The following is a 24,218-nucleotide window of genomic DNA, read 5'->3' as shown; positions in this document are numbered from 1 at the left end:
CCACTTCCTAAGGCATTTAGAGGTTGGTGCTACATATTTCGAAAAGGCATTTTCCAACCCACACAAAGCTACTACTGTATGGGCTTGTGGCCCCCTGGACTCCTACTCTCGGGATATTTCTCATAGTATATACATAGCCATTTGACATGCTTATCCATTTAACTGTTACAATCTACATTAAGATCTTACAGGTTAATATCTGAAAAGAAATTCCAATATTTTCCCTCATCTCAATGGATTATAGTGTATATTTAATGCAGCAGGAAAATTTGAGAAAGGAGTCAAGGTTCAGTAAGAGGTTTGAGATTATGCATCTAGATGATAGTTTAATTTGGTGCAGTCTCTAAGAAAAATTGAAAAAGTGAAATCTAGAGATCTAAGAACCAAAGGTGGCAAATTACTTGTATTTGGGTATATAAAAATTTTAAAGACACAATACAATTGAAAAACAGTCCTAGGGGCTAGGGATTTAGCTCAGTGGTTCTGCCACCTGCCTCGCAAGCACAAGGTCCCAAGTTTGATCCCCAGTACCAAAAAAACAAAACAAAACAAAAAAACAGTCCTCTGACATCAACTTCCCACTTGGACACAGTAACTAGTATTGAGACACTTTCTTTCCTCCCATGAACTGCCACTGAGAAAGCTAAACTGTAAGTGGGAAAAACAGTTCTTCAAGGGTAACTTTTTAAGCACTATACAATAGACAGGGCATTAGTGTTACTTCTATGAAAAGGGAAATTCAGGTGAGCCCCCCAAATGTCTTTATGGTCTAAGTGGGGACTATTTTCTGACTATGATCAGGTAGTTACAGCCAAAGCAAAACACAGCTAAGGAGCAAGTAAGAATTTGGCGTGTGAACCAGACAGATAGGGGAAAGCAGCGGGGAAGGAAACTAAAGAGAAAGAGTGCCAGTAGTCTATGTAGGTTTGCCAAGTCCTTGGCCGAAAGCTCCCCAGTATGTGCAGATCAGGACTATGGGAAGTTACCCAAGGAGCAGCTGCTGGAGCAAAGATACTGGAGGCCAACGACGAACAAAGAGCAAACAAAAAGATGGTGGTCTTCACCTAACCATACCAATTACTTAAAATGTAAGAGGATTCCACAATTAAAAGCAAAAATTGACAGCCTGGATGAAAAGGCAAGACAACAAGATAAGCTATTTACAAGACACATTTAAATATGTAGGTTAAAAGGAAAAGCATAGAAAAATATACTATTCAAACAAATGGATAAGAAAACTGGCATAGCTACTTCAGTATCAAACAAAGACTTGATGACAAAGCAGTATGAGACAAAGGGCATCTCATAATACACAGCGAGACTTACTGATCAATTGATCAGTAAGACAAAGCCTCAAAATAGAGCAAAAACTAGCTGAATAAATAACTGACAATCATGATTCAAACTGTTAACATTCTTCTTTCCACTACTGGCAGAAGTCGACCTCAAAAAATACACATACGTAGGCTGGGTATAGTGGTGCACACCTGTGATCTCAGCACTTGGAAGGTTAAGGGAGGAGAATTGCTCTGAGTTCAAGGCAAGCCTGACCTACACAGTGAGATCTTGTCTCCAAAAGTTAAAAAAAAAAACCCTCATCTATGTATCTATGTATCTATCTATCTATCTATCTATCTATCTATCTATCTGTACAATTCTATGACATTTACAGGACAGTAACTGAGAACTTAAAAGTCTTTTCAAATGCACATAGAAAAGTCACTAAAACAGACAATATGCTAGTTCACAAAATGTCTCAATAAATGCTCAAAAAGTCTTATAGAGTATGTTTTTCTGGCTATAATGGAATAAGCTATCTAGAAAAATCATCCATATACTTATAAATTAATGTATTTCTAAGCAACCGGCACATAAGCCACAGAAGAAATCACAAGAAAAGTTTAAAATTATTTTTAATGGAGTATTAATGAAGATACAACACAAAATTTGTTTTGGGCAACAAACACAAATGATTAGAGGAAAACAAAGTACATTTAAAACACAAACAGGGCTGGGGATTTAGCTTGGCGCCATGTCTGTCTTGCAAGCACAAGGTCCTGAATTCAATCCCTGGTGTGTGTGTGTGGGGCATGACAGAAACAATAAAAACACCACCAAAAGTTAGTTGATAAGTGTCTAGTAACAGTAACTAAGAAAAAAAGAAACGTGAATTACAAATAAAGCAAAAACAGATTTCACTCAGGTCTTAAAGATAGTAAAAGGATGATGGAATATTGTGAGCAAATTTATGTCAATAAATTTAACAATTAGATGAACAATAAATGATTTCCTCCAACTAATCTACCAAAATGGATTTGAGAATAGAAAATTAAGAGCCCTGTATTAAGGACCGGGATTTAGCTCAGTGGTTCTCCCACCTGCCTTGCAATTGCAAGGTCCCGAGTTTCATCCCTGGTACCAAAAAGAAAAAAAAAAAGAGCCCTGTATTAAGGTATGAATTCCTAATCAAAAACCTTAACGGAGACCCGGGAATTTAGCTCAGTGGTTTCGCTGCTTGCTGTGCAAGCGCAAGGACCTGAGTTTGATCCCCAGTACCAAAAAAAAAACCCCCAAAAACCCCTTCCCAGACCAGGGATTTAGCTCAGTGGCACTATGGCTGCCTCACAAGAGCAAGGTCCTGTATTGGATCCCTGGTACCAGGAAAAAAAAAAAAGAAAACAAACCTTCCCACAAAGAAAATACAGGTAGCTTCGCTGGTTATTTCTGTCAAAGAGTTTCATAAAAACTCTTTCAGAAAATAGAGATGGAGAAAATACTCTATATTGTGTGGCCAATGTACCTTCATACCAAAATCAGAAAAAGATTCAAGTATACTATATAACCAATATTCCTCACACATAAAAGAAAATTCTTAAAATATTATCAAATCAAACCTGGAAGTATGCAAAAAGGATAATACAGCTGGGCATAGTGGCTATGCTTGAAATTCCAGCATTCTCAAAGGCTAAAGTAAGAGTTGCAAGTCTCAGTCTGGCTGGGCAACTTAATGAGAACCTGTCTCAAAACAAAAACATTTTCAAAGAGGAGTGGAGTCGGGGGTTGAGGAATGCAACTTAGTGTGAGGGCCCTCAGTTTAATCTCCAGTAGCGCGCAAAAAAAAAAAAAAAAAAAACCACAACACACAAACACACACACACACCATACATACCAAGACCTAGTGAAGTATGCACGTCGAGAATGCAAGACTGGTTCAACATCTGAAGATCAATGTACTTTATACATTAACAGGAAAGAAAAAAGACAAAACTTATATGATCATTTCACAAAGCATTTAACAAAATTCATCAATCATGATAAAAATTCTCAGCCTACCAGTAACAGGGGACTTCATTTTGATAATGAGTATCTACAAAAAATTAAACCTCATGCAGTGGCAGTCACCCATAAATCCAGATCCTCAGCAAGTTGAGGTAGGAGGATTGTGCATTCAAGGCCAGCCTGGACAACATAAACAGACTGCATCCCAAAAACAAAACAAAAGCTGGGGATTTAGTTCAGTGGTTCTGTGGTGTGCCTTGCAAGCGCAAGGACCCGAGTTCAATCCCTGGTACCAAAAAACAAAAACAAAAACAAAAAATTGAGCTGACCTGGGGATATAGCTCAGTAGTAGGGAGGGGTCTTGCTTAGCCTGTGTGAAGCCCTGCATTTGGTCCCCAGCACTGAGGAAAAAGGAAAAAAAACTGCGAAAAGTATATTAACAAAACTTAAGTGCTTACATACTAATGATGAATAATTAAATGTTTTCCTCCAAAATCAGAAATAAGGCAAGGACAGCTCTCATTTAATACTGAAATCCAACTTCTAGTCAATATTTTAGTGGAGGTGCTAGATAGTGCAATAAGTTAAAGCCATTTCCCTATAGTCTACATAGAAAATTGTAAGGAAAAGCAACTATTAGGTTTAATAATTGAATTCAGCAACATACGACATAAACTGTTGCATTTAGTAATTGGATTTAGCAAGATAATGAGATACAATCAATAATGGCATTTCAATATACTAACAACAATCGGAAATAAAATTTTTTAAATACCATTTCCAAATCATTAAACATTATAAAATACTTTAAAATAAACTTAAAAATTGTGCAAACTGCTACAATGAAAATCATAAGACAGTGCAGACAGAAATTAAAGATCTAGAGATAAAACATTTTCACTGAAGGGAAAAGAGAATATTGTTTAGATCATCATCCCCAAATTAGTATCCAGATTCAATACAATCCAATCTATGCAGAAATTAAAACAATGATTCTAGGGACAGGGATTTAGCTCAGTGGTATTGCGCCTACCTGGCAGGTGCAAAGTCCTCAGTTTGATCCCCAGTACAAAAAAAAAGGTGAGCAATAAAATAATGATTCTAAAATTTAGGAAAAAAATGCAAATGATTTCAAAGAGCAAAAAAATAAAATTGTCCAATTTCAAATTTCATTTAAAAAAAGCTACAGTATTCCAAACATGTATATCCCCAGCACCACTCTGGAGGAACTACAGGAAATGTAAAACAGTACACCAGTGTTAACATATATTTACCTCTGAAACAAGAAATTCCAATTCTAAGTATTTACCCAAAGAAATGAAAACATGCACACAAAGACTCGTCTCTAAGCATCTATACATTAGTCTTTACCTATATATAGGGGATATCTTCCAATCTAACCCAGTGGCTGCCCAAAACCAAGAACAGTACTGAATTATTGGTAGTATTTCTTATAATACCCATCTATGATACATTTTAAATTTATAAATTAGGCACAATAACCAATAATGAAATAAAACAATTGCAATATACTAAAATAAGTTATGTGAATTTTGTCTCTCTCAAAATCTTATTGTACCATTCTCACCCTTGTGATATAAGATGGTACAATGCCCATATCACAAGACGAAGTGACATGAATAATGTACGCATTACAATGTAGCATTAGGCTACTACTACTTAAAGGTTAAATACAAGTCCTGTGATACAAGGACAGCCAATCTGTTAACTAAGAGGGATACTAAGTGACTAATGGGTGGGTGGCATTATATAGCATATATGCAGGACAAAAGGATGATTCATATCCTTGGCAGTATGGAACCACATTTCTCCATGCTACTCCGAACAGCACATAATTTTAAACATCAATTCATATTAATATTTTCAGATTGCAGTTGAGTGAAATCACCCATAATGGAGAACAACTGTCCAAACTTCCATCAACAGGCAAATGGATAAACAAATTGTCTAGAACCGACACAGAAATACAGCTCTATCTTAAATACAGTACTATTAATTCTTTGCATTAAATCTTGTAGTCATAAGATGATTTATACTGCTCTGCCAAAAACAAAACAAAACAAAACAAAACTCAAAAGTTGGCTCACAGAGTATGTTGCAGACTGCCACTTAATACAAACAAGTCTGGAAGGATGCTGGAGGTGCAGCTCAGTGGTAGAGCACTATAGCATGCATGGAGGCTGGGTTCAATTTTCAGCCTTGCAGAAGTCAGTCTTGGGGAACCGATGAATTCTTATATTTTACTCTCCCTTAACAAATGTCATTTGCTTTTAAAAGAATGTTCTCATCAGTATTCCTTAAAAATGGCTCTAAAGGGCCGGGGATTTAACTCAGTGGTTCCACCACCTGCTTCGCAAGCGCAAGGACCAGAGTTAGATCCCTGGCACCAAAAAAACAAACAAAAAACCCTCCAAAAAACAGCTCTAAAGCCAGGTGTGCATGGTGGCACACCTGTAATTCCAACAGTCCAGAGACTGAAGAAGGAGGATCACGGCAAGTTTAAGGCCAGCATGAACTGTATATATTGCAAGATCACGTCTGGGAACTATAACAAGAAACAAAAACACACTCTTAAGAGCTTGTTACACTGGTTGACTAGTATGTCACCCCCACAGGATACGGCACAATGAATGTTAAAATATTTCCAAAAGATGGGTTTGTTCTTAACTCCTCAATTTCTAAACTTTCACCTCTATTCTCGGTAGAGGTCACACTTGATTAAGTCTCAACTGAGGCAGTCATCCAACTTTACCTTATGGTTATTAAAGATTTTAGACAAATGTTCTCAATGGAGGCTAGATGGCTAACAATTGTTTCTAAGCACTAACAAGTTAAACCTTCTCTGTTGTTTTATTTTCTTTACATTAATAATGTTGATTTTCTTAGGAAAAGTATTAGGAAGGTTTTTTTTTATGAATTCCATTTAGGATAGCAAAGGGGGTGCCAAGAGTACTTTATAAAAAGGGAAACAGTCTGAGGGTATATAAAACTACCATTATACAGGACCGGGGATTTAGCTCAGTGGCACCCCGACTGCCTCCCAAGCACAAGGTCCTGAGTTCGATCCGAGGTACCAAAACAAAGCAAAACAAAGAAACAAAAAACTAGCATTACAAGTCTTGAGTTTTGACCTAATTTTCTAAAGAATTCTCTTATGGTCAACTGTATTTTAAAATTCTTGCAGTCAGAGTGGGTGTCAACTCGATGGGCTTTGGGAACCACCCAGGGGTATTAGCTGTTGCGTCACTGTGGGTCACACAGAGGAGGGACCTTTGGGGTCCATATCTAGTCCCTCACCCCTTTTTCTGTTACCCTCTTCTGCTTCCTGGCTGCCATGAAACCTGCTGTCATGTTTCTGCCTTAGAGCCGATGAGCAGTGCTCGCTTCAGCAGCACATATACTTAAAGCTGATAGCACAGACTGAATCTCCTGAAACTCTGAGCCAAATTAAACCTCTCCTCCTTTAAAGTCAGTTATTATATTCCAACAAAAAAGGAATACAGGAATGTAGCACTCCTTGAGTTAAAGAAATAGGGCTTAATACTGTATTTTACTACTCTAGAATCACAAAACTATGCCAGATTAGATAAAATCTAGCTATCTAGAAGGGGGGTGCAGATATCTACATTCTTAACAAGTACAAGAAATGATTCTAGTAGTGCTAAAATTTAAAAACTTTTACTGAGTTTAAAAAGGAGTATAAACTGCTAAAAATCCATTTTGTTTGGCTTACGGTATATATATGTGTGTGTGTATATACATATGTGTATATATATATATTTTTTTAATTACTTGCCAAATCTAATAATTAAGAAACTTAATACAAAAATCCAGGCTTCAGAGTTATTACTAAAACAAGATCCTACACACTGGTGTACCCACACAGAACAGTTGGCTGGACATAAGCAGTATCGGCCCTCCCTTTCACTCCTGGTCAGTCCCCATTGTTCTACCCTCAGATGCCTGATTCTCCATCTCTACCTGCTTACCCTTATGGATGCTGTGTGAAACATACTGCCTACATGTACCACTTCCTTAGAAGAATAAAAAAAGAATGGCAGCGACTATCAAGTGAATCAGTGAACCATTTAGTTAGGAAATGTATTGTTTAAACTTCTGCTTCAGCTAGTATTAAAATAAGTATGCAAGAGAGCTGGGGATTTGGCTCAGTGGGTCTGCACCTGCCTGGCAAGTGCAAGGTCTTTAGTTCGATCCCCAGTACTGCAAAAACAAAAAAACAACAACAAAATAAGTACGCAAGAGATGAAGGGAGAAAATAGTCAAATCAAGACAAGACTCAGGATAGTTTTTAATTTATTAAAAATACCTCCAGCTGGGTGTGGTGGCACACACCTGTGATCCCAGCACTTGGGAGGCTAAGGCAGAAGTATCACCAGGAGTTCAAGGACAGTGGGGACTATATAGTGAGACCCTGGCTCAAAATACCAAATAGGGCCAGGGATTTAGCTCAGTGGCACTGCGCCTGCCTTGCAAGCACAAGGTCCTGAGTTCGATTCCTAGTACCAAAAAAAAACCCCAAAGGTTAAAAAAATAAAAATAACCCCAAACTTTTGGTAGAGGTGCATTTTTAAGGGTTTTTTTTTTGGTTTTTTTTTGTGTATGTGACAAGTCTTGCAGTGTAGCTCAGGCTGGTCTAAACTCATGGTGACTGTCTTGCCTCAGCCTCCCAAGTGCTTAAGTGTAATTTCTGAAAGCCTTTCTCTTTCTTGATATGAAAATAAAAAGACTACCTTCTAATTTAAATTTCCTTTAATTCTTTGGGGGCTTTTTGTTGTTGTTTTTGAGACAGAGTATCCCTATGTAGTTTAGGGAGTCCTTGAACTCATTATGTAGTCCACAGCAATCCAAGTGCTGGGACTACAGGTGTGCGCCACCACGACCGGCCTTTAATTCTTGATTTTAAGACACACACACACACACACACACACACACACACACACACACAAATTCAGAGACTGCAATTACACAAAAGTTTGGAACTCCAAATGTTGTGAGAAAGTGAGACAGCTCAGGGTTACAGCCAAGTGTTACAGCTCTGTGTTACAGCTCCAGGGAAAGTCACTCGAAGAGGTGGAGAAAAACTGAGCTTTATTAAACTGGCTGGCTTACAAGAGTTTTAGCACTCTGAATTCTAAGCCCAAAATCATAGCAACCTTATATAGAGATCTATGGGGTAGGGGGATGAGCACACCTACCAGGTGAGCATGCTCATTGAAGTGGATGGCCAGAGTTAACAGTACATTCTTGAAACTTTAGGTAGAAACATGGGCAGCAGGTAGTTACATTGTATGAACAGAACACTTTGATACATTGGACAGGAACATAGTACAGCACAACTAGTTATAGTTTTCTTCTTTTTTGGGGGGGTACACGGGCTCGAACTCAGGACCTTGTCCTTGCTACATTTCTTGAACAGAACATTTTATGGCAAAAACATGGAGGGAGGGGGCGGAAAAGGCAAAGGCCTGCCTTGTTGCACATTATTTCCTTATCACAAACTCATCTCAGAGCTTTTATGATCGATCCATGTTTCTGTTCATTCAGATCCAAATGTCATGGTTAGGTACATAATCTTATTTCTAGAATTACACAAAATTAAAATCTTAATAGGTCACCAGTCTGATTTATAATATTAATAGTGGGGGGCCGAGGATTTAGCTCAGTGGCATCATGCCTGGCTCACAAGCTCAAGGTCCTGAGTTCGATCCCTGGTACCAAAATATATATATATCTATATTGATATAGATATATAGTGGGCCCTGTGGAATGGGCTTCTATAGATTGAACCGATTGCAGGTGGAAAATATTGAGGGCGGAAATTATTACTTGTGCTGAACATGCAGACTTTTTTATTATTCCTTCAACAATTAAACTATTTAATAGCATTTACCTCTCTCTGGCTGTTGTCGAGACAGTGTCTCACTTTGTAGTTCAGCCTGGCCTTTAACTACGTAGTCCTGGCTGGCCTTAAACTTGTGCTAATCCTCCTGCCTCAACCTCTCACATGCTGAGATTAGAGAGCATGACTTAAAGTTTAAGGGAGGTTGTGCATAGTATTTATGAATGAATGAATGAATGAATGAGATCTCACTATGTAGTTCAGGCTGGCCTCAAACTAGCAGGGATTATCCTGCCTAGGTCTACAGGCATGCAGTGCATAGGTTTTATACAAATACAGATATTAGGTCATTCTATAAGACTTTAAGCATCCAGATTTTGCTAACTGTGGAGATCTTGGGATCAAACCACAGCAGACACCAAGGGGACACTTGTGTAAAAACACACACACATACACACACACAACCTTAAAATGTATTTAGGAATTAATAACTTCTCGCAGTAAGTAGTGGTACAAGCCTGTAATCCCAGCTGCTTTGGAGGCCTAGACAATTTAGCTGCTAATCTGTCTCAAAACAAAAAATTAAAAGGGCTGGGAAATTTTTTTTTTAAACGGCTGAGGCTGCAGCTCAAACGACTGGGGCTGGAGTGTGTGCTTATTGGGTGCCTCGCCTGGAGTTTAATTTCCACCCCCCCCCCAATTTAAGAACTAAGGTTTAGGCTGGGGGTGCAGTTCAGTGGTAGAGCATTGCTTGGTTGTAAACCCTGGCTTTAATCCCCAACACTACACACGTGTAAAAGAAGGTTTAAGTTTCACTTTTGTACTAATTTTCCAACAGGTGGGTCACTAAACAGCAAGCTAATGCAAAAGGTCTGAGATTTTACCCTACTTGCAAGCTAACAAAGTAGCCTACCAGTTTCAGGAATGGTAACAGACAGTGAGACTATGAACTGGGTGGCATGCCTGTAACTCCGAGTTCAAGTCCAGACTGGACTACATAGTGAGACCCTGTCTCAAAAAAAAAAGGGGGGAGGGTACAGAGAAACGAAACGAGAAGTTTGCCACTTAAAGCAATAACATAAGCCAAAGCATCAAGAGTACTGCACTGCTTCCCAGGGCCCACAGGACAAAGTAAAAAAAGCTGCTCACGGCTGTGCAGGCAGTGTTACACAGAGGAATCCTGAGCTTGGGGAATCCTAATGTTTTTATGGTGGGCAATAAGCATGTCTACGCTTTGGCTCCAGAGGGAGACATAATCTTTATTATACTGGACAGTATAGGCGCCTGCCCTTTGCTGTGGTGGAAGCCTTTCTTCCAAAGCTGTTCCTCATACAACATTCTTGACAAAACAGAAACAAAGAGCAGGCAGTATCTCTCTGGCAAATGAGAGGCCTATTGAAAGGCGTCTCCCACAACGAAGACTGCTCCTAAAATATAGTTAAATAGATGCCTCTAAGGCCACAATCTATTTAAAATATCAACTTTATACATGCTATGACCTAATATAATTATTTAGTGTACTACCCACTTAATTCATTCTCTCTAAAAAGTATATATTAAAAATTAACGAGTTTCCACTTTCTATTTCTTAAAAGGACGTGCTCAAATATATGCATTAAACATTTTTAAAAACTCAAGCGTTCTCCTAGACACAATTGCTATGCTGACTTTAACTAACTTTTAATGTTTCAAACTTGTTAACGTTACCAATGAGAACAACCTGTCAAAAAGTCTCATTATCCAGTAACAACACAAAAGAGCACTGTTAACTTTCAACCGCTGCCTACAAAATACAAGCAAGCAGGGAATACAAGCACTTGCGAATCACTTTGTTCTATTTCTTTCAACCCTTTATCGTCTCAAATTAAAAGCCTTAAAAAGAAGCAAACAAACAACAACAACAAAAATCACCGTCTCTCAATTCCTTTGTCCCCAGCAGAGGGGGAGAAGAGGACTGGAAACTCATTAAGGCAAAGCCCCCAAAACACGCGATAGGAAACAGACGGCGTCCAATCTGCAATCAATCATGAAGCAAAGTCTCCATCGCTCATCTCCGCGGCTCCTTCCCCAGCTCAGCCCAAAGGAGCACCGCGGGCACGGACGGGAGGGTCGTCCGGATTTGGACGGGGCAGAGCGCAGGCAGCGGACCGCAGCGGAGTCCGCGGGCGCGTGAAGTTGCCTGGCGCGGCGCAGGTACCCCTCCATGTCCCCGTCCCTGTCCCCGCTGGCGACTCGGCCGCGACTCGGAGCCTCCCGCCCCTCCCCCGCGCAAGCCCCGGGCGGCGGCGGAAACACAGGCGTGGGTCCCCTCGCGGCTCCGGCCCCGCTCACCTTGCGCGGCGAAGGGCGAGGAGCCACCGACCGGCGAGCCGGGAGCCAACAGCGGCGGCGCGGAGTCGGCCGCGCCGAGCATGGGCGCCGGCAGCATGAGGTAGCGGTGCGGCGCGGGCAGGCAGCGCTGGCAGAAGGAGTGCAGACAGGGCAGCAGCTTGGGTGCGCGGCTCTGGATGTTCTGGTGGCACACGGCGCAAGTGTCCAACAGGTTGAGCCGGGACGCCTCGCCGCCGCGCTCCGAGTCGGGGCCCTGCCGGCTCTCGGCCTCGTTCTCCCCGCTCGGCGCCGCCACCGCCGCCGCCGCCGCCGAGGGCCCCCCGGCGGCCGCCGCCGGAGCCGCCGCTTTCTCCACAGCCACCTCCATTGTCCTGGCCCGCGCCGCCGCCCCCCGCGACCTCCGCCGCCGCCGCCTCCTCCTCAGAGGCCGCGCAGCGGACGAGCAAGCGAGGAGCAAAGCAGAGCCGCGCGGAAGAAGCCTCCTGTGGCCCGGGGACCCGCCTCCCGGGTGGCGCGGCCGGAAGCAGGGACTCTGTCAGCGGCGACAGTTCCCGCACCGCGCAGGACGCGCCCGGGCCGCTTCGCCAACCGCCGCGGCGCTCGCTGAATCCGCCCTGCGCGCGCTCGCCTCCCCGCCTTTCCCGCAGGCCCCGCCCCATAATCCCCGCCCCCACCCTCCCTCGCCCAGCAACCGCTGCGGCGGCCGGGAGCGCACCGCCCAATAGCCGCGGCGCCTGTCCGGGGGCGGGGCGTCCCGAAGTCCGTGAGGACCGGACGGCCCCGGCGGGAGGCGGGAAGGAAGGAGGTGCCGGCTCAGCCCCGCCTCTCCGGCCGCCTAGAACCGCGGCCTCTGATTGGGCCTTTGTGTGTGTTGCGGTCTTCTGAGAAGATAAAGAATTCATTTGTTAACGACCCGACACCTAATTGGGCCGCTAGGCATAGCCCCTCCCATGGGGCGGGGCTCCACCTTGCTACTCAACGCCGTTAATTAACTGTTCTAAAAACTCTGGTTTTTCTATTACAGACCGGGTCCTGTCAGAGCAGAAAATTTGGTGGGTGTGTCCATGGGGGACCGGGTGGAGCAATCAGGGACTTTTTGTGTGAGAGATGCTATGGAGACCTGAATGCATTCATTTTCTTGCTGAATGAGTGAATGTGAAGAATAAGGAGGAAAGACTCTTGCAAGTTGGAAATTTTTAAAGAATTTCCCCAATGAACACAGGCTGGCCTTGAACTCATTATGTAGCTCAGGCTGTCATCGAAATTAACTTTTAAATTATTTTTTCCCTCCAAGTCATTAAACCCAAGAGGTGCCAAGCTACATTCCAAGACCCCTTTAAAAAAGATTTTTTTTTAAAAAAAGTTTCTACCTCGGTACCCCCGCCCCCCCCAAAAAAGTTTTGGGCCGGGGATTTAACTCAGTGGTTTCGCCACCTGCTGTGCAAGCACAAGGACCCGAGTTCGATCCCTGGTACCAAAAAAAAAAAAAAAGTTTTTAATTTTCCCAGGCTGGCCTCGAACCTGCCATCCTGCCTCAGCCTCCACAGTACCTAGGATTACAGACAAGTGCAGTCTAGCTCAGTTGAAATTAATTTTTTTTTTTTTTGGTACTGGGGATTGAACTCGGGACCTTGTGCTTGTGAGGCAGGCGCCAGAAGCACTGAGCTAAACCCCCGGCCCCTGAAATTAATTTTTAAAGGAAGCTTTTTTTTTTAATGGATAAAAGTAGTTGATTGTTCCAAGGAATTAATATATAAAGGTCTGCAAGTGAAGCCAGGTGTGGTGTGGCGGTACAAGGCTGTATAGTGCCAGCACTCTGGAGATTGAGGCAGAAGGATCTTTGCTAGCTTGGGCCACATAAGTAGTTTAAGGCCAGCCTGAACTACACAGAAAGACCCTGTCTCAAAAACAAAAAAAACAAAACAAAAACTAGCAAACAAAAAAGAAAAATAAACCTGTCTATTTTTGTTCTGGTGGCATTTGCTTGTAATCCCAGCACTCTGGGAAAGCAGAAGGATTGAAGACTCAAACCCGGCCTGGGCAGTTTAGTGATTTAGCAAGACCTTGTCACAAAATAAAAGAAAAAAAAAGAATAAAAAAGAAGGGCTAGAGATGTTCCTCAGTGCAAAGGTCCCTGGTTTAATTCCTGTGATCAAAAATAAATAGATGGGGCTGGGAATTTAGCTCAGTGGCACCGCGCCTGCCTTACAAGTGCAAGGTCCTGAGTTCGATCCCCGGTACCAAAAAAGAAAGAAAGAAAATAATAGATGAAGCTGGTGATGTAACTCAGAGGTGCAGCGCCTACCTGGCAAGCTTGAGGGCCTAAGTTCAATTCCTGGTACCAAAAAAGAAGGAAAAAAAAATGTATGGAGAGAGAGAGAGAGAGAGAGAGAGAGAGAGAGAGAGAGAGAGACTGAGAGCAATGAATCTCAATACTGATGTCCTAACAGTTGCTAAATTCAGTGTTCTTTTCCACTGCTTTCTTCCCTTTACACTGATTACAGAAATTACACATATTTTCAATACAAAAGTGGGCAAGCTTTACAAGAACTGGAAGAACAGAAAAGGGGTCTGCAAGGGGCCGAGGATTTAGCTCAGTGGTTCTGCCACCTGCCTCGCAAGCGCAAGGTCCCAAGTTTGATCCCCAGTACCAAAAAAAAAAGGTGAGGGGTGGTCTACACATGAGTAAGAAAACATATGTGCCATTGTTTTAATTACATGTGAGATGCTAGCAGAAGGTAAAAGGGAGTGGAGAGGGTTCTGAAAGGCTTCCTAACACTGAGATAATCCTGGAAGAATAAATAGAATGGCACCCGGGGGAGGGCCAACGCCAGGCAGCCTTACTTGAGATCTTAACTTTCTTCTCCTGCCAGGAGGCCCAGGACCTCCTGTGTCCATTTAACCTCTGGGGGGCTGGAGACTGAATTACATGGGTGCTGCACCCTACATGATTGACCGTCAATAAAAAACCTGGACATGGCCAGGGGTGGTGGCACCTGCCTGTGGTTCCAGCACTCAGGGGACTGCAAGATCATGAATTCAAGGCCATCCTGAACTACAGAGAGATCTTGTTAAATAAGTAAATCTTGGACAGGGCCAGGGATTTAGCTCAGTGGTTTCGCCGCCTGCTGTGCAAGCACGAGGACCTGAGTTCAATCCCCGGTACCAAAAAAACCCCAAAACAAAACAAAAAAAATAAATCCTGGACACCAAGACTTGGAGGAATTTTCCTGGTTGTTCCCATGTCTTCTTACACATTATTACTGGTAAGAGAATAGAGTAGTATTTGTGGGGCTCCCATAGGAGGGGCAGCCAGCTGGAAGATTGCTCCTGCATAGTCCTGGACTTTGCCTCTGTGCCTTTTCTCTTTGTAGATTCTAATCTGCATCCTTTTGCTGTAATAAATGGGACCTGGGGTGACAGCAGCGTTTTCTGAACCATGTGTCCTTCCAGCAGCTCACTGAAACAGGGTGATCTTGGAGATCACAAGACCCAGGGGATGTGATCTCCTCCACAGGCTATAAGTCTTTGAGACGAGGACCCATCTCTTGTCCTCTGTATTCCTTTAGCATCTCCCAAATTTCACGGAGGTCAAAAATCTAGAATTTGCTTATAATTCCTTTTGTCTTCTCATCGTCCATGCCATTCTAAGTATTCACTTCAATCTGATCTCTCCAGGAGTAGTGTGCCCTTACGAGCGAGGCAGAAGATTCAGGACAGATAATGACAGGTGATTATTCCTTTTCCGCATTTCCTCCCCACCCCAATCTTTGTTTTTTTGTTTTGTTTTGTTTTTGGTACCAGGGATTGAACTGTGGTCCTTGTGTTTGCAAGGCAGGCGGCAGAACCACTGAGCTAAATTCCCGGCCCCCAATCTTTCTTCTTTTCTTTTCCAAGGTAAATAATGTTTTCAGAACATTATGTGTGGAGGAAAAGAAGTAACCAGAGTGACAGGATAAGCAGGGTGGGAGTAGGAACATTGTCCTGCTGTCTAAGGATGAAGGGGTAGAGTGGCTGTGGGCACGTATTGACTCCTGAGATTGGTCAGCATAGGTCAGTCCACTCATTCTACAGACATCCTCATAGCAGCTTGATTCAAGGCCCTGGAGAACTGTTCTGGGACTACGAGGGCAAAGAATCCATATATTGAAATTTTCTGTCTGCCTCACAGATGCATGTTTTATTGAGTTTATTGTGAAGGTAGGCAGGAATAAGAAGAGAAAAAAGTGACCAAAACCCCAATAGATCAAAAACCAGTAAGAGGCACAAGGGAAAAGAGCAAGAACAAGAAAGACAATATGAAGCAAATGAAAGAAAACAAGTGGAATAAAAGGAATAATGGTTGTAGATAACAAGAGGACAGGGCTGGGGATTTAACTCAGTGGCACTGCGCCTGCCTCAAAAGTGCAAGGTCCTGAGTTCCATCCCTGGTACTGCAAAAAAAAGAGGACAACAGGAAAAACAGAGCAACTGGTTGCTGGCTGGCAGGAAGCTGAGGACCAGGGCAGTCTGTAAGGAAGGGTAGAGAAATTAAGGGCCAGGGAGTGAACAATAGAAAGGACTCAAAACTAATGAAATAGTTATTCATGAGAAATTTCTAAACAAAACATCTGAGTACAAATCAGAGTACATCTGAATTGCAGAAGCAATTTCTACATTTTTTCTTTAAATGTTCCTGGACATTGAACCAGAGCCTTTACACTGAGCTACATCAAACAACCATGTCTGGCAATTTCTACTTTTCTAGAGATAGTTCACAGCCAGATATGGTGGTCCATGCTTGTAATCCCAGCACTCTGGGATGCTGAGGCAGGAGGATTGAAAGTTTTAACTCAGTCTGGGCAATTTAGTGAGTTAGATGGGGGTTGCTCAGAGCTTCATGTCCTTTCTCAGGGTCCCTTTGCTCCTCTTAGGAGCTTAGGTCCCCTTAGGACCTCTTGGCTCCTGCTTGTGTTCCTCAACCTTAAAGTTCCTGCAAACACAGTCAGCATTTTGATGGAGGAATGTGTTACACAGGCGCGATTCATTGCATCATAGGCCAGGATGAGTAAACTGCTTTCTAGCCCCTTTTCCTTCCACAGAGATGAGGGTGAGGGAGAAAGTTGCAACTCTTGTTGTGCCTCCATCTTTCTAGTGACCAGAAGTCCTCCCGTGAGTCACCTTCATTAGCATAACCAGGTGTGACTGAAGGGGGTTTAAAATGAATAACAAAAGATAGTCTGGACTCTCATCACTAAGGAAATTCCAAGGATTTTATAGAAGGTCCTGTGGCAGCAACCAGGGTCAACTTCCAAAGAATGGAACAAAAGATGCTCCGAGCACTCTATCACTTTGGAAATCACAAGGGGGGCAGAGACCAAACATACATATTTCTTCTGGTGTCGCAACCCAAGTCCAACTGGGTGGGAGTCCTCAAAGGAGGAAGACCAAGGAAAGGTCACAGAGGCACAGAAGGAACAGCCAGGGATCTGCAAGGCTGGAAGAGAGACCTCCAGGAAGAGAATCTGCCAAAATGTTGGTTGTTTTCAGCCTCCAGAAGTGTGAAACATAAATTTCTGGTCTTGTTTGTTTGTTTGTTTGCTTTTTGAGACAGGATTCGTTGTGTATTCTAGGCTGGCCTTGAACTCACAGTGAACCTCCTGCCTCAGCCACTGACTGTGGGATTACTTACAGGCATGCACCACCACACCTGGCTGGAGGGAAGGCAGTTTGAATCAAGTATCACAAAAGTTGAGCATTCACTTCCACTGAGAGTACTGTTACAAAGCCACACCTAGCTTTGAGGTAAATTGGAAAATGTCCTCCTTAGCAGTGTAGTCCCTGTGCCCTTCTAAAACTCAGCAGGAAGAACAATTCTATTACCAGAAGGCCAAGGTAAAATTGGATGGGGACAATAGGGGCAGAAGCTAGGATTGCAGGACTTGGTTGTGGACAACTCTACCCAGCTCTTCCTCTTTTCTTCATGGTAACCATGGTGACAGTTTATTGTACATACATCTAGATTCTTTCTCTGAGCTTATGTATTCATATATCTATGTGCATTTAAGACTTGAGATTTGACTCCTCCCCCACAAACATACTGTTTTGTTAATTAATTTATCAATTCCTGAATACTATTTTAACTTTTGTATCTTTAAGATATATATTGCAGACTAGGCATGGTGGTATTATAGATAGGTAAGTTAATTAGATATCTTGTTGGCAGGTAGACAGGGCCTCCTTTAAAGTGCCAGCCCTCCAGGAGCCAACACCGGAAGGAACCAACACGGAGAACAATTGAGGCACATTCACTGGTTAGCATTATAAAAAGGAAAAGAAGTACTACTTCCCTTAGAGATAGATAGCAGTGATTGATATTCTAAATGGGAAATTCCTTTTATGTGACTTGTCTTCCCATTTGATCCCCACTTAATCAATAGTACCTGGGCAATTACTTGTAATCTTATTGGTTGGTCATGGTTTTGTCCCACCTCATGCCCAGCTTGTAAATTTCCATTGCCATGTGGCTTTGCTGTATAAAACATCTTTGAAAAGTAGGGTGGGTGGGCAACCCACTTTCTGGTCCCCCTTCTCTGTCTCTTAGACAGAAGCATTCTTTCTCTCAATAAATTTTTCCTACTCTTAATCTCTGTTGTTCCTAGAATTCATTCTTTGATTTTAGAGAACATGAACTCGATTTTCAGATATCTACTAGGTTTGGGAGTTACATCTCTTTCCCTATATCATTTTGGAGATCTTCCACTGAGATTACGGGTCAGAGATAAGAGTTTGCTTTTGTTCCATAGGTTCTAACATTGGTCTTTTTGCTTCATAGAATGTAACTTTTTGTTTCATAGGCTCTGGCAATTCGTTTCATAGATTCTGGTTTCTGTTTCATAAATTCTGGCCTTTGTTTTGGCTTTTGTTTCAACAGTGTCTTAATTTTAAGTTGTGTGTTTTAAATGTTTGCACATTTCTTGTTTTTCTTATGCATTGTCTTTTGTTAAAATTACATTTTATTCTTGTTTTGTATGTGTTGCATTTGGACTTAGCTGCTTAAAACTGTTGTAAAATGGGTCTCATAAAATCATCTCAGATAAAGGCAGTAAAGGCTTTTATCTGTCCCTTATAGAATGCCAAACAGTTGTTACTCTGCCAGCTAATAATTGCCTTTAGGGCAGCTGCCACTCTCAAAGCAGAGGACAGGTTTCTCTAGTTGCTCTCTGGTGAATCCCCACTCCCATTGACACTAATGGCAGGTGGAATAATGTTGACCTGATAGGCAATTGGGTTCCTTTTGGAGACAGATCTCTGATTGCCTGGAACTAGCAGAAACTGAGGTGATGACTGAGGGGTCATGGCCAGGACTACCCTCTGGTGGATACCCAAAGGTCCCTCAGAAGAAACTAGCTCCTGACAGCCCGTCCGGGTAATCAGCAGAAAATCTCCGCATCTTGTCCCTATCTGGACACCTCAGTGAGGTGAAAGGGGAACTCTGTCAGTGATCATCAGATATCCTCTGTCTCAGAGTGATCTGAAATGATGTTGTCAGAGCCCTTTCTCAAGCCTCCATTAAGAGTTGAGCTGCAGGTTTGGACTGTTTTCTCTACTACTAGTAAGACCTCTAGACAAATGTACAAAACAAATCTTTGATAGATTAAAAATACCTGAACCTTTTCTCCCACCTAGGCATGGTCTTCATCATTTATGTGTGTAGGGGACAAAAATTTCTGATAGTTTATGGGCCTTGGAACGTTGACTGTGGACTTATAAAATGCTCTATGGTAATTTTGGGGGATGTTTAACCAGCTTTAGCTTTATTTGGGGTTTTTCTCTCTGCTAGTGAGTTAAAAACTCCACTTAAACTTTTCTCCAACTTGTTGGGAGTTCATTTGAAAATCCCTTGTAGTGAGACTGGTCCTCCTTCCAGAAAGTCAAACTAAGGCAACTTGCAACAACTGTTTTGTCTTACACTAGGGAAAATAGCAATCAGTAACTTGCATTTGTGTTTTTACTCATTGACTAGAATATGGGACTATCTTAGCCAGCCTTTCTCTTCATTCATGCATGGATAGGGAGTCAATAAGAATGCCTTTACTGTGTAGTTTGTGGCTGCTAGGAGGACCTAGGAGTTTCAAATATTTAGTGAATTTAAAATGGACCTTAAAGGAGTAGCCTTGTATTGCTGCTAATAAAAGTTGCCTAAATGACTGGACAGACAACAGAAATTTCTCAGAGCTTTCTCTGCCCTAGGGCCCAGGGCAGAATCCCTGACTTACCATCTCTGGAGGTGATCTCTTTTGCCCTAATTTGACTGTTGACTTATTTTCCTCACTCTTTCAAGGAACTACATAGCAGTGGTTTAAATCTCTTAGTTTGCTAGCAATACTTCTCTAAACATGATTGTTATGGCTGAAGTCAATTGTAACTTGTGCTTTAAGAGTACCGTCTGGAGAAAGAATCTGAGTTACCTGAGGAAGATAAGATTGCACTCTGGTAAAGGGTTGATAGTCCAGTCCAGTTTTATTTTCTGGTTCTCTCTCCAGACAGTAGCTACCTACCCTAGAGTGGTATAAACCTTGGGGTATGCCCTGGGGATTCCCTAGGGGGCACAGGAATCAAGCAGAAACTTATGGGACGCCGTATTTGTTCTCTTGTTTCAGATTAGGAACTCCGTATCTGAACCTCTTACTCCTTAGTAATATATTAAGGAGCAATTTAGTATTTCTCTACACCTGCATGTGGTGTGCCTCCCTCCTAAAGCCAAGTACACAGAGGAAAGTACTATGATGCTATCTCACAATTAGAATTATACTGTAAAAGAGAGAAAATGGTCAAAATCATCTTATGTTGAGATTTTCTTTATACTAAGAAGTAACTCTTGTTTGTGTTCAAATATAAATGTGGGCCATAGAAAAATGAGAGACACTTCACCCTTAAAGCATTCAGTACCTCTAAGCCTGAGGCTACTCCTCACCCTTTAGAACCTGAGAAGAAAGTTTCCAAGACACTTATTAAGCCTTGAACACCAGGTGCTGAGGGTGGAATTTCTAGGCCAGCCATAAATAATCTCCATGAGGCTATATCCATCCTTAGCTAAGTTGTTCAAGTCCCTCAAAGACATCTCTGGACCGGGGATTTAGCTCAGTGGTTCAGGTGCCTGCCTCCCAAGCGCAAGGTCCCGAGTTGATCCCCAGTACCAAACAAAAAAACAAACAAAACAAACAAAGACAACATCTCTTGCAGGAAGTACATGGCAAATATGGGACTACCTGTGTTCATATGTCTTTTTCTCTCAGTGATCTAAGACAGATTAATGAGACCTAAAAAAGTTTTCAGATGACCCTGATGAGTACATTGAGATCTTTAGAGGACTTATTCAGACCTATGGACTAGATTAGAAAGATGTAATGTTGCTCTTAAATCAAACATTGATTTCTAATGAGAGACAAGTAGTATTACAAGCTGCTACTACATGTAGAGAGAAATATTAACTTAATTTTGGAAGCTCAAAAGACAGGCAGCCAGAGAAGCAACTGGTTCCTACTGGGACACAGGCAGTTCCTATGCAAGACCCCCACTGGCCTGCCAATCAGATAGGAGATTAAGTAGAAGACATTTTCAGGCATGTATTCTTGAAGGTCTAAGAAACATGAGAACTAAGTCCTTCAATTATTTTAAATTGTTAACTATCAAGAAAAATAGGACATCCCTACATCCTGATTTGATAAAAGGAAATACTATAGTTTTTTCCAAGTCACAGTCTGCAGTATATAGATGGTGTGCTGTTATGTGTCCCCCCAGAAGAGCTTTGTAGCCAAGACATCTGCTCTGCTGAATTTTCTAACAGACAGGGGTTATAATATTTCTAGATCTAAGGCACAACTTTGCAGCCTTGAGGTAAAATATTTTGGCCTTATTATATCTAAGGCAACCCAAAGACTTGGGGAAGAAAGAATTAAACCAATTCTTTCCTTTCCAGAGCCCAAGACTCTAAAACAGCTAAGGAGATTCCTGGAAATTACAGGCTTTTGTGGCCTTCAGATAGCAGGATATAGTGAGATTGTGTGACCCCTCTATTAGCTTATAGAAAAGCCCAAGAGACAGACACCTGGGGACCACATTCCCAGACTGTACTCTAGAAGCTCAAATAAGCACTTCTAAGTGCCTACCTACAGGGCACCATTTTAGTTTGTATGTTAATAATGAGACATGGCTTTGGGAGTGTTTCTACAACAGCAACAGTGCTGGAATTACAGGTGTATGCCAACATACCCAGCGTGATAAAGAAAGTGAAATTATGTATTTCTAAATGGGAAATACATGGAGGACCTGACACAAACAGTCTAAACAAGCATACCCTATGCAACTGAATATGCCTAACAAAAAGTAGGGATTGCAGGTGACACATAGATGCTAGTGATTGCTAAAAAAAAATTAACTTACCATATTTCCCTGAAAATAAGACCTAAAGCTTATGATGATTTTTCAGGATGCAAGTAAATAAGCCCTATCCCCAAAATAAGCCCCAGTTAACATCATCAGCTAGATGGATGCTTTTAGCACATCTGTTGCAACACATAACAGGTGTATATTGAAATGTAAAATAATAATATATAATAAAATATAAATATGTCAGGAGAGTGAGAAAATCACTAAACACTGGGACAAAGACAAAGTTAAAACTGAAAGGAGTTTATTCACACTTGTGGACTCTACCCTCTAAAAGGAGCGAAACCCAGAAGCAGGGGACAGCACAGCTTTTATAGGTATGTCAAACAAAGAAGTTCAGGGAGAGGTCAACATGTTTTTCCACCAGCTGCAAAGTATCTTTCACAACCCAGGTTTTTTCAACCCTCCTATCTTGTCAAGATAGGACATTCTGTGGCTACAGGGTTTGGTGGTTACAGAGAGGCACCAGGCACCATCTGTTCCCAGGGAGCAATAAAGCATATCTACAGAAGCAGAGTGAGCAGTTAGAAGGGCGGTTACAAAAATATATCTTTAGGAGAATTCCAGCACTCTGCAAGGGGAGGAGTATGAGGGGAGTTCATTCACAGGCCAAGGTGATGTTACTTAGGTTCACTTTTGGTCTCACAAATATATTATTGACATTAACACTTAAAATAAATGATAATATAAATTATAATTGATTATTTGTAAATACCTAAGCGGGTGCCTTTGGACAAGAGGTAAATGTCTATGTAAATGGATGAATTTGAGATTTATTGCCAAATGACCAGTCAGAACACAGACAAAGCATAAATAATGTGCACGCTTGATAATGAATAGACATGGTTTTGTCTAATATGAATCTTTATAATTTAATACATAGTGTGTTGTAACAGATGTACTTAATGCATCGGTATGGAATGAAACGTTTTCTGAATTTTAAGGCCTGCAATTTTTTGTTGCTTTTGTGTAGACTGTCATTCTTAGGTGTCATCCTTTTTGGTGCCACCTGTCTCCTAAGTCTGCAGTTAACACATGATTTAAGTGACTTTGTGAAGCCTGGCCTGAAAGAGGTTGTGCCTTGGTTCCCGAGTTCAGTTTCTTCCTCATTCTTTGTCCTTGAAGTCAGAAGCTACCTTAAAAGGATTAATTTTTAAATAAAGTTCAATGAGGCCTTCATCCTATCTTTTCCCTACCTATGGGCCCCCCTGTCCTTACATCTGTAAGGTCAGCAGGCAATTGACACCAACAAGTTTCAGCTTGTGCACTGAGAACCAAAGGACAGGGGCACAACTTTCACGTCAAATGCATCAGGTTTGACTCAAATTTGATTAGTTTCAAACATTAATACCTGGAGGCCTGAAGGTAGGAAAAAGATAGGACGAAGGCCTCTGTGAGTGAGCTTTGTTAGAAGTTAATGGAGAGATTTACCAAGGGCAGTGGTCTCTGCCTCTGCAGGTTAGGCTCAAGCAATCAGAAAGACAAAGACAAGGAAACTAAGCTCAGGAAGGTCCCAGGTAGCATGGTCAACATAAACCCCTTTACTTAATCCTTAAACCTAACCACCTGTCCCCACCCCCCACCCCCAATAATCCTATCTTCCACCAAACCACAGGAGAGGCCATATGACCAGAAGAAATCCAAGGAGAGGACCAAAGACAGCCAGGGAGCAAATCATTTCAGGGCCTACATGGGACAAGGATCTCAACAAAACTAGCCACAGACCAGAATCCATGAGTATTTCCCTTTCAAATACTTCCTACTTGTCCAGAGTAGTAGTCTCCCCTGCCCCCCTTTCCCTCACCTTCAGATAAACCATCTCCTTTTATTTTAAACTACTTCTGTAGTTCTTTTACCAATGCTGAGTTTAGAACACCTGGGAGCTGCATGTTCTAGCAGAGCTGTAGCATGGTGAGGCATGGCGTGGTGTGGTGTTTACCCCTCCCCAGATGTTACATCGATATATCCATATATATCTATATAGCTCAATAATGCTTGAATAGATTAGAAAAGTAAACTATGTGTGGTATGTCTGGAAGGATGAAAAAATAATACTACACCTGTCATTGGGTTGTGGATTCCTTTGAAGGTAACAGAATTTTCTACTCTGCTTCAAAGAGTTCTATCCTGAGAATGGAAAATAGGAATACAGGAACATAGAATATGTGATGCAATGAAACCAAATTATACTTTGAGCTTTGAGGAATTTGGTGTCTGGACTCCATGTTATATTGTGCTAGAGCTGGCTAGGAAGAGCCAAATGCTAAGTTTTCGAGATGCTTGAAAATTGCTTATT

The 24,218-nt window shown here is 41.9% G+C and overlaps 1 protein-coding gene across 2 annotated transcripts in view; it reads right to left on the bottom strand.

Annotated features, from left to right (window-relative positions):
- Trim24 (tripartite motif containing 24) overlaps nucleotides 1-11,987 on the bottom strand; it is a 109,059-nt gene extending 97,072 nt beyond the window's left edge. For both annotated transcript variants that reach the window (XM_087205904.1, XM_087205905.1), the window contains exon 1: nucleotides 11,492-11,987. In XM_087205904.1, coding sequence (XP_087062030.1) covers nucleotides 11,492-11,858 — 367 coding nt within the window. In that variant the 5' untranslated portion in view covers nucleotides 11,859-11,987. The remainder of the gene's footprint in view (nucleotides 1-11,491) is intronic.
- Between the last annotated feature and the right edge of the window lie 12,231 nt (nucleotides 11,988-24,218).

This window comes from Heterocephalus glaber, unplaced genomic scaffold (genome assembly GCF_053883595.1).
Source record: "Heterocephalus glaber isolate CG9 unplaced genomic scaffold, H.glaber_assembly_v1.0 deba00000621, whole genome shotgun sequence".
In the NCBI taxonomy this organism is placed as follows: domain Eukaryota; kingdom Metazoa; phylum Chordata; class Mammalia; order Rodentia; family Bathyergidae; genus Heterocephalus; species Heterocephalus glaber.
Note: the sequence above shows the minus strand (reverse complement) of the source record. Positions and strands in the feature narration are given on the sequence as shown.